General features: G+C 40.7%; 1 protein-coding gene across 1 annotated transcript; it reads right to left on the reverse strand.

Moving 5' to 3' along the window:
- Positions 1-182: 182 nt before the first annotated feature.
- Positions 183-8,492, reverse strand: hmmr (hyaluronan-mediated motility receptor (RHAMM)). The gene is made up of 20 exons (XM_074674927.1): positions 8,334-8,492; positions 8,012-8,110; positions 7,838-7,911; positions 7,643-7,720; positions 7,325-7,513; positions 7,111-7,197; positions 6,908-7,019; positions 6,741-6,806; positions 6,105-6,178; positions 5,932-5,996; positions 5,476-5,843; positions 5,252-5,400; positions 4,954-5,168; positions 2,651-2,767; positions 2,358-2,558; positions 1,583-2,272; positions 1,427-1,499; positions 977-1,153; positions 702-864; positions 183-566 (listed from the first exon to the last, which is right to left on the reverse strand). Exons 1-20 carry the CDS (start codon positions 8,377-8,379, stop codon positions 556-558), a joined length of 3,054 nt encoding a protein of 1,017 aa, XP_074531028.1. The 5' UTR covers positions 8,380-8,492; the 3' UTR covers positions 183-555.
- Positions 8,493-8,911: the final 419 nt, after the last annotated feature.

Here is an 8,911-nt window from a genome sequence, read left to right on the forward strand (position 1 = left end):
TGTGGCCTTTTGCTGTGCTCCGAATCATGGCCATAGTCTTACAGTGCTCCCTACTGGCTGAGGACAGATATAGCCAGGAAGATGACACCAAAAATGAGCTTTGTACTAAGAATTTTTATCCATGATGTGTGAATAAAATCTCAGCAACACTTGTGATTAAAAGAATTGTTAAAATCTGTCTTTATTTACAAAGAAGAACAAGTGCTGCTACACATTAGATGGTTTCAGTGGCAAACAAAAAGGATTAAACACAAACACATTTAACACTAAAACATCAAATGAAAACGCTGTCTAAGATTATCTGAACTGAAGACTGGTGTTGTATTTATTTTTACAAACCTGTACACACACATACACACACACCCAGAGCTCTGAGTATTTATTTCTAAACTTATAACATGTCATGAAACCTTGTCCTTGTCTGATCAAAGTGACCTAATAGTTCAGCACACAAGCAGATAAGTTGATAAGTATTCAAAAGATTTACAACCTAAAAATTCCATTTGTCAGCCAATCAGATGTTAGATCTTGTCTGGTGGAGAAGTTCCATTTTGCTTAATGATTTCCTGACAAAACAAACAGACACAGAATAAGGCCTCCACTCCAACATCTCCAGCATAACAATTTCAGGAGTAAAAGTTATATAACTGTTCAAACCATAAGTTTGAGGTGTTTATGTGAGAAATCCTTTTCGTACTTACCTTCTCTAAGAGGTTCAGTTGCTTCAGTTTGCCTGTTCTCCTTGTTGTGTTGGAAAGCTTTGCTGGGATCAAACCTGCGATGAGAAGCTCCAGGAAGTTTTGACTTTAGCTGCTCCATATCGACCTTCTGTCGGCTCACCTGAGACCTCAGCTTCGATAATTCCTGCACACAAATACACAGGGGAAGAAAAATGAGGACATCTTCAGCTCGAGACAAAACATGAGCCTGGTATTCAACACACTGTTCTCATCATCATTCCAGTGTGCGTTCTCACCTGTTTAAGTGTGATGTTCTCATCTTTGAGCTTCATCACATGTTTGATCTTCTGCTTCTGGTTCTGGTGGCCCAGCAGTCGAGCATAGGCGTCTGACAACTTGTTTAACTCTTCCTGGTTTGCTCCATTTTCATTAAGCAGTGCGTTTCGCTCTGCTGCAAACGCATCAAGCTGCTCCTATGGACACATACCAGCATGACTGTTGAGGTATTTTGTCTCACACATGCATAAATTTGTTGTTTTGGCTCTTAATAGTGCTGTAAAAAAGTTTGTAAAACTGGATCAAATTTTTTAAGCAGCTTTTTAAATCAAATGAATGCACTGAACATTAAAATCCACCATGAAGCTGACTGGAACTTTGTCCCTTTCATTTTTTTTTGTGTGTGTTAAAATGAAGGCTGAAAGTCACTATTGAGCTGGTATAACTTGGGTACTGTGGATTTGACTGACCTGGAAGGGCTTGACTTTTGCATACAGCTCCTCAAACTGTTTCCTCCAGCGTCCTGCCTCTAAACTTTGGGAGCTTAAAAAAGAAAAGATTAAAATAAGAAAATTATAAGTCAGGAAAAAAATCACATTATGGAAAAACATTCCCATCAAGCTCACCTATTCTCATGCGCTTCACTAATTTGTTTCTGGAGTTCTCGTCTCTGCTCTTCCATCTCCCACTGGAGTGTCACCTTTTCCTGAGTCAGCACTTCCATCTGCTCCTGCACAGCCTGTCTGTCACGTCGCTGTTCCTCCAACTGGTGCTGAAGAGTTTGCATCTTCTCCTCTTTAAGCTCTAATTGGGCCTGGAAGCTCACGCCGCCTCGTTGAACTTCGTCCAGATGAGACTGAAGCCGATCCCTGTCCTGCTCAGCCATGTTTAGCTGGTTTTCGAGAGCAAGCCTGGACTGCTCTTTGACTTCCACTTCAGACAGGAGACCTCTCCTTTCTTCATCTACTTTTAAGAGCGCTGCCTGTAGTCTGAGCACCTCTGATCTGACCTGTTCAAGGTTCTTCCTTTCAACTTCTAGTGCTCCCCTGTCCTCCTGAAGGGCTGTCTGGATCTCACTCTTCTCCTCTCTTTCTTGTTGGAGCTGTTTTATTATTCCCTCTTTTTCCTGACTGACCTTCTCCAATAGTTCCTGGGCTTTCACACTCCGACCTTTCTGTAACTCAAGCTGCCTCACTACCTCCTCCCTCTCCTTTGTCTGTAGTTGTAGATCACTGATCAGAGCAGCGTGGCCCGCCTCCATTACCTTCATCTCCTCTTCTTTTTGTGCAAGGGAAGTCTGTACCTTCAGCAGCAGTCTGGGAAGTCAGAAAAAGGGGAATGTAACAAGGTGAAAAAGTTGAAGCTATTTTAACACAGATGCAAAGGGAATTCTAAGTATACCTTGAGTTCTCCTCCCGGGCTTCTGCTTCAGCTAACTGCTTCTCCTGGTGCTCTTTTAACCCCTCCCTTACTCTGCTGAGCTCCTCGTCTTTCTGTTGAACCACTTTAGCCATCTCCTCCTTCATCTGGTTGGTCACTCTGTCCACCTCGGCCTCCAGTTCTTTCCGTCTGCCCTCGGCTCCCTTCAGAGTCTCTTTAGTGCTGACAAACAAGAAAAGCTCTCTGTGAACTTTGGATGCAGAAAGTAGGACATCAAGAAAAACCAAAAACTACTGGTCAACAGTTCAGCTTACTTTTCCAGCTCTGTGACAATGTCTGCCATCTTGCTCAGGGAGTTTGTGAGTGCTTCCTGGAGTTCTCTCTTTGCTGCTGAATGTTCGGCTTTTAGAGCTGTCACATCGATGCTCTCACTGAAAAAGGAAGGCACAAAGTTTAAGTAATATATGATAGTAATAGTCTTGAATTCAGAGTCCAAAATCAAATATTTCAGTTTGTAGATTAAAGGGATAGTTCAGTTTTTTTGAAGTGGGGTTGTATGAGCTCTATGTGACCAATAAGGACATTAGATACAGTAGAAAGTTGTCTCCTCTCCCTCAGTAAGATTGAGGTATTACTTTTTGATTTTAGTTCTTGTAGGCAGAGAAAATAGCCTTTGAAGTTGGTACGGTCTCTCCCTGTTAGCGCCTATTTCCTCTTCACCAGCGATTACAGTCTGTGTCTTACTGAGGGAGAGGAGACAACTTTCTACTGTATCTAATGTCCTTAGTGGTCACATAGAGCTCATACAACCCCACCTCAAAAAAACTGAACTATCCCTTTAAGACTTTACTTATTTCACCTCTCCGTTTGCCATTTGCATAAATTTCTAACTCTTGCAGAGGAAAACAAAACCTATTTTCTTTGTTTTTCATTGAAGCACAAGTCTCTGCCGTGAAAGTACAAACCCTGTCTGTCAATGAAAAACAAAGCAATGCTTCAACAATGCTTTTGTATGACGAGAGAAGAAAGGTTTATTTATTTAGCAGTCTTCAGGAATAAGATATTAAAAATCAAAGCAGAGAAAATAACAAAAAACAGCCAAAAAAGAAGATTAAAATGTACTGGGAGTTTTGTAAACAGACTAGTCTTCAATGTGGAGTGAAAAGGACTGACAGGCTCAGTGGACCTGACATTTACAAGGAGTTTGTTCCAGATATTTGGAGCATAAAAACTGCTGCTCTAAGAGAGCCCACCAGTCCAAGACAACCAGAGCAGACTGGATGGTTTGTACTATATGAGAAGATTACTAATGTATTTTGACCCTAAACCACTTACTGGTGTCAAGGCCAGCAGGAGAATTTTAAAATCTGTTTTCTGACAGACAGGGAGCCGGTGTAATAACTTAAGAAGAGGAGTGATGTGATCGACTTTAAGCAATCTGAGTTTTTTGACATTTTGGCCTATAAAGACACTGTTTAGGGGTGTTTTTTAAAGGGGGGGGGGGGGGGGGGGGGGGGGTTAGCTCTACATGATTTACAGCTCAGTTTCTGTCACACTGGTGTTTGAGAAAACCTTTAGATCAGCCTCTGTCTGAAACATTTTGTTTTAGCTGCTGTCTCCTTCAGGCTTCCTGCTACATGAAACCCCTTCCCCCTGATTGGCCCGTCTTCTCACCAAGATCTTGTGCTTTTCTCAGACCTGTCTTTTTTGTGCAGTTCACAGAGAGATTCAGATAAATATGTAGGGTTTGAAATCATAGTCTAGACATTGAGCGTTGATAATTTATATCCACGTGTAAAACACAGGAAAGCAGTATTCCCTTTCTATAAAGTACTCGAGCTAACTGAAGACAAATCCATGCACCAGTGTTTTTAAGTTTTGCTGGGACACAAGTCCTTTTAGCCTTGATATATTCTTAGGAGTGATAGTCGTCTGAATTTGTAATAGGCCTGATGTGGGTTTTAAAATTCAGGTCTGAGTTCACACCCAGATTTCTGGCTTGGTCGAAGGTTTTCAAGTGTAATGACTGAAGCAGCAAGCTGACTTTTAATTTCTCCTCCTTAGCACAGAGTGCAAAGAGGAGATGATAAAAAGAAAAATAATCAGCATTTATTTTGGAAATTAACAAATAATTTCCTTCTCTTTAGGAGGTCATCATGAGGATAAACCCCCCCAAAAAAGAAAAACAGATGAGGAAAAAAAATCGCTTTTTTGTACTTTCAGGTAAATTAACAGACCAAATTAACAAAATACACAATAAGACAATTTGTCACCATATGATTCATTAGTCTATCATTCTCTTAAAATATGGCTCAAGACTATTCGTTAACAGTTGGGTATTCTGCCTTTTTTTCCCTCTGTCCTTTCTCTATTGCCTAATTAAAGAACAAGAGCTCCCCTAAAAATTCACTGTCTGTTTCAGGCCAGTGATAAAAAGAAATACCAAGCAGAAAATTATTCCCTCCACTGTATGCTCTATGAGTGTTGGAACATGCCTCAATGTGCCTGTAAGTCTGAAAAACAACACATGGATTGTGGTTGTGCTGGACGCCTTTAGTTGTTGTGTTTTATCTTTCTTTTCTGTCAACCCGTTACAGGATTTTTGCTGCTTGCTCACCTCTCAGGCATTGCCTGGATATTGCTCAGCTGTTTTTGTAATTCTTCTTTCTCCTCCAGCAGCTTCTGAAGAACCTCTTGCCTTTCCCGCTCCTGCTCTTCCGAAGCAGCAAGCTCTCCCAGCACCTCCTCTATCTCCTCCTTCAGCTGTCTCGACTGTTCCTCAGACTCCTCCCGCTGCTGCTCCACCAATACTGTCAGGGAGTCAACTAGAGTCTGTAAAAACATCAGAGGGTCAGTCACAACCCAAGGAATATCAAGCTCAATCTGACAAAGAAAGACAGAGTCTTTGGTACGACCTTCTCTTTTGTCAGTTCCTGAGTGAGAGCAGCGTGTTCTTGCTCAAGCTGAATCAGTCGGCTGCTCTCAACCTTTTTAGCCTCCTTTAGCAGGTTCAGCTCTGTTTTCAGCTCCTCCTCTCTTCTCATCCCCAGCTCCTGAGTTCTGCCTAAAGAAAAGAATAATTGAGGCACAGTACAGACATACATGGAACGACATCACATCAGAGGTTTGGGGGACATACTTCTCTCCTCCTCAGAGGATAGACACCTCTGTTCTAGATGTGCCACCCGCTCATCCAGCTCCTCCTCTGTCCTTCTGAGCACCTTTCTCACCCTTGCAAGCTCTGCTTCCTGCTGCCAAACAGTAGCCTGAGCCTCTTGAACTTCTTGCCGCGCTGACTTCATTTGCTCCTCCATGTTACTCACTGACTTTTGTGAAGACTTTAGCTCTAGCTCCTGGTTCTCCAACCTCCTCTCTGCCTCTACTAAAGCATCTTTTGAAGCTTGCAGCTCCTGCTGGAATTTCTGTGCCTCCTCTTCTTTATGTCTCAGCTCATCTTGAGTGGTCTTTAAAGTGGTTGTGCACAGGTCTAGTTCACTCTCCAGTTGCCTGATGACAAAAAAAGAGCAGAATTACTTTCATGGCGGAGATAGGGAATCTTTCTTGCTTGAAGAACCCGCAAATGAATTTTACTTACTTTACTTTCTCCAACTGGGAACCAGCAACAGCATTCTCTTGCTCTTTTAGCTGTAAGCGCAGATCCTAGCAAGCAAATGGAGAGGTTAAGCATGTTTTTTTCAAACAATGACAAAAAGATGGAGGGAGGATGATCCCTTTCATTATTTTTTTCTTTGAGGCTTAAGTTTGTACCTGGATCTCATCATTTGATGTGTCAAGGTATCCCTGCACAACTCTGATCTCCTCCCTCAGCTCCTGTATCAAAACTGGAAAAAATGAAACAACCAGGAAAACAGTGATCTGTTAAGTCAATTATTTTATTAACAATTGCGTGGACACACATTTATCCAAACCATCTTTTCAATTCATCGAGTTATATGTCACCTCTAGGACCTTGTGATAAAAGTAGAGGACATCTGTGATCACAAAACTATGGATCTGCAAGATCAGTGACTTAAAAGTAGAATTTTTACTGGAGTTTATGATCATTTGACAAGACTTAGAAATTATTTGGCAAAATAGTCACATGTTGGACTTAATGGTGTGCATTTTTGTTATTTCAATGGAGCATAGACATTATGAATTAGGAGAATGATAGTCTATACATTTCAGTGAGATATGTAAGAGCAGTACACAGAACACAGGTCTTGGGATGCAATATCAGAATCACATGAGGTCCTAAGGTAGGTTTAGCTCCATCCAGTTAGGGTTTGGGTATAACATAGAAAGACAGATTTGGGAATTGGACCTGTAACATTGTTTTAAGCAGTTATGGGTCATTATGACTAAACTTAATGAAATTAATGTTGATTCATGATCAAAACTTACTTTGCAGTCTAGTATTCTCACTCTCCAGCTCTTCATTCTGGGTTTTGGTGACTTGATGAAGATCCTCTGTTAAAAAAAAAAAAAAAAAAAAAGTAAATAATGAGCTCAGGTTATTCACTGTTTCCCATTATCTACTGGTAGCAACAATTCCTGCATTTAAATCTTACCAAGGTCTTTATTTCTGTCCTTCAGTGCACTGACAGTACTTTTGGCAGCTTGGAGGTCAGTTTCAAGCACTTTCAGTTGGCCTTCAGTATTGACATGCAGCACACTTAACTCCTGATAACACAACCATAAAAGACAGGATTTTATGCAGCTAAAAGTTTTTTTTCTTTTAATAATCTCATGTATCATTAAGATAAAGTTATACCTTGTTCTTTGAATCCAGGGTGTTCCTGGCCTCCATTAACTCCATTGAGAGAGAGTGTATTCTCTTTTTTGTAGTGTCAGCAGACACCTGAAATTGGTTTAAAATTCAACAATATATATATGGGATTAAAGACACACTCAAAAAAGTGTTGTGCATTAGTCAATAGGAAATACAAACAAAATCAAGAATCATTTCACATCCATGTCGGTCGCACCTTGTTTTTTAGGAACTCGTTTACTTTCTTGAGCTCGGCTCGCTGTCTTTCAAGAGTGGTTACATTAGCAGCCAGGCCTGTCTTCTCTCTGACTGCAGCCAGAAGCTTTGCCTCTACTTTCTTCAGCTCTTCTTCTAGAGCCAGTAAGTGACGATCCTGCTCACCTCGCTGTTGAACCAGGGATCTTATCTGGCAGCAATAAATGATGACATTACACTTCAACATCTTTGATTAAAGGAATATGACTTTTTACACTTTCTTTCATTAGCTAGTGATTATTTAAAGGATGCACATGGCACTCTTTAGATAATAGTGTACCTCTTTCTCCAAGAGTTTCTGTTGCTTTTTTTCCAGAGTCATAAAACTCTTTTCTTTCTTCACACTTGAACCTTCAACCTAGTTTTTGTGCAAGACAAACATTGGGTTAATTCTATATGAAAAAGCTGAGGGACAACTGCATCTGTTTCTGGGTATGGGGCAAAGTGGAAGAATAACACGTAGAAAAAAACTTACAAGACCATCAACTGACAGGGTCCTGCGAACAGGTGACACTAAAGCTTTGGAGGGTGAGGGTGGTGGCAGAGCAGCTGATAATGAGATAAAGGAAACAAGTGGCACAATAATCAATCTTGAACAATGAAAGATTTTGTTTGGACGTATTGCTCGTTGCTTCTTATTGTTACCCACCCGCTTTTATGAGTCTGAATCGGTCAGACTTGTCGAAGGAAGCAGCTCCCTTCAGGTCCCCAGGTTTGATCTCGTAGGAGCCCGGGGCAGGGGCACAACCTTCATTTAACATCACAATGACATAAAAAGTGGAATTTTTGTTACCTGTCTTCATTTCCTTAAATTCCCTAACTTAGATTAAGTCTAACAGGTGAAAAAACGATACTATGAACACGTAACTTAGCTCGATTCTAGCTACGCCTGCAAGCTAACCTGCCGTTAAACACATCGGAAGCTAAATCTCACATAATCAAAAAGCTGCGATCTTTTGACCATAACTTACCTGTGTGCTCGTTAAACCTTTTCAGAGGGGCTCTTGAAAATGACATTTTTATTCCTCTGTGTGAGAATAATGTTTAAATCCAACAGTATTGAATTCAGGTTAGAGGGTGCAGTGTAGCTCCCTGTAACACACAACAACAAACGCTTCACCGCTGAAATTTCAAAATAACGTCACGCGTACGCGTACGTAAGTTTGGCCAATAGGCATTGAGTTACGTACTACGTCACAGCAACGTTTATATTTTGATTTTCCTGCTGCAAACGTCGACTGTTTCTTCTGGAAGCGTGAAAACCATGGGCTGTGGTTAACATGTTTGAGTATCACAAAGAATTCGTGCTTCTTTTGTTACATGATTCAATGAAGCTTCCATTAGCTTTATACCTTTACTTAACTGAGCTTTATACTTCAGTTTTTATTAAATTCCGAATCCCTACTTATTGAGGGAATTATAACGTATTTTTTTACCCATTAAAGTCGTCAACAGCGTCAACTATCGATTTTTTTATTCCACTGTAATGTTTTCTATGACTTGCTTAAAGTCCATTAATATTAAATCATCTCTCTTCCTGTCATCTTAA

This window comes from Halichoeres trimaculatus, unplaced genomic scaffold (assembly GCF_033239565.1).
Source record: "Halichoeres trimaculatus isolate MK-OKI-2021-1 unplaced genomic scaffold, fHalTri1.1 fHalTri1_scaffold_7, whole genome shotgun sequence".
Taxonomy (NCBI): Eukaryota; Metazoa; Chordata; class Actinopteri; order Labriformes; family Labridae; genus Halichoeres; species Halichoeres trimaculatus.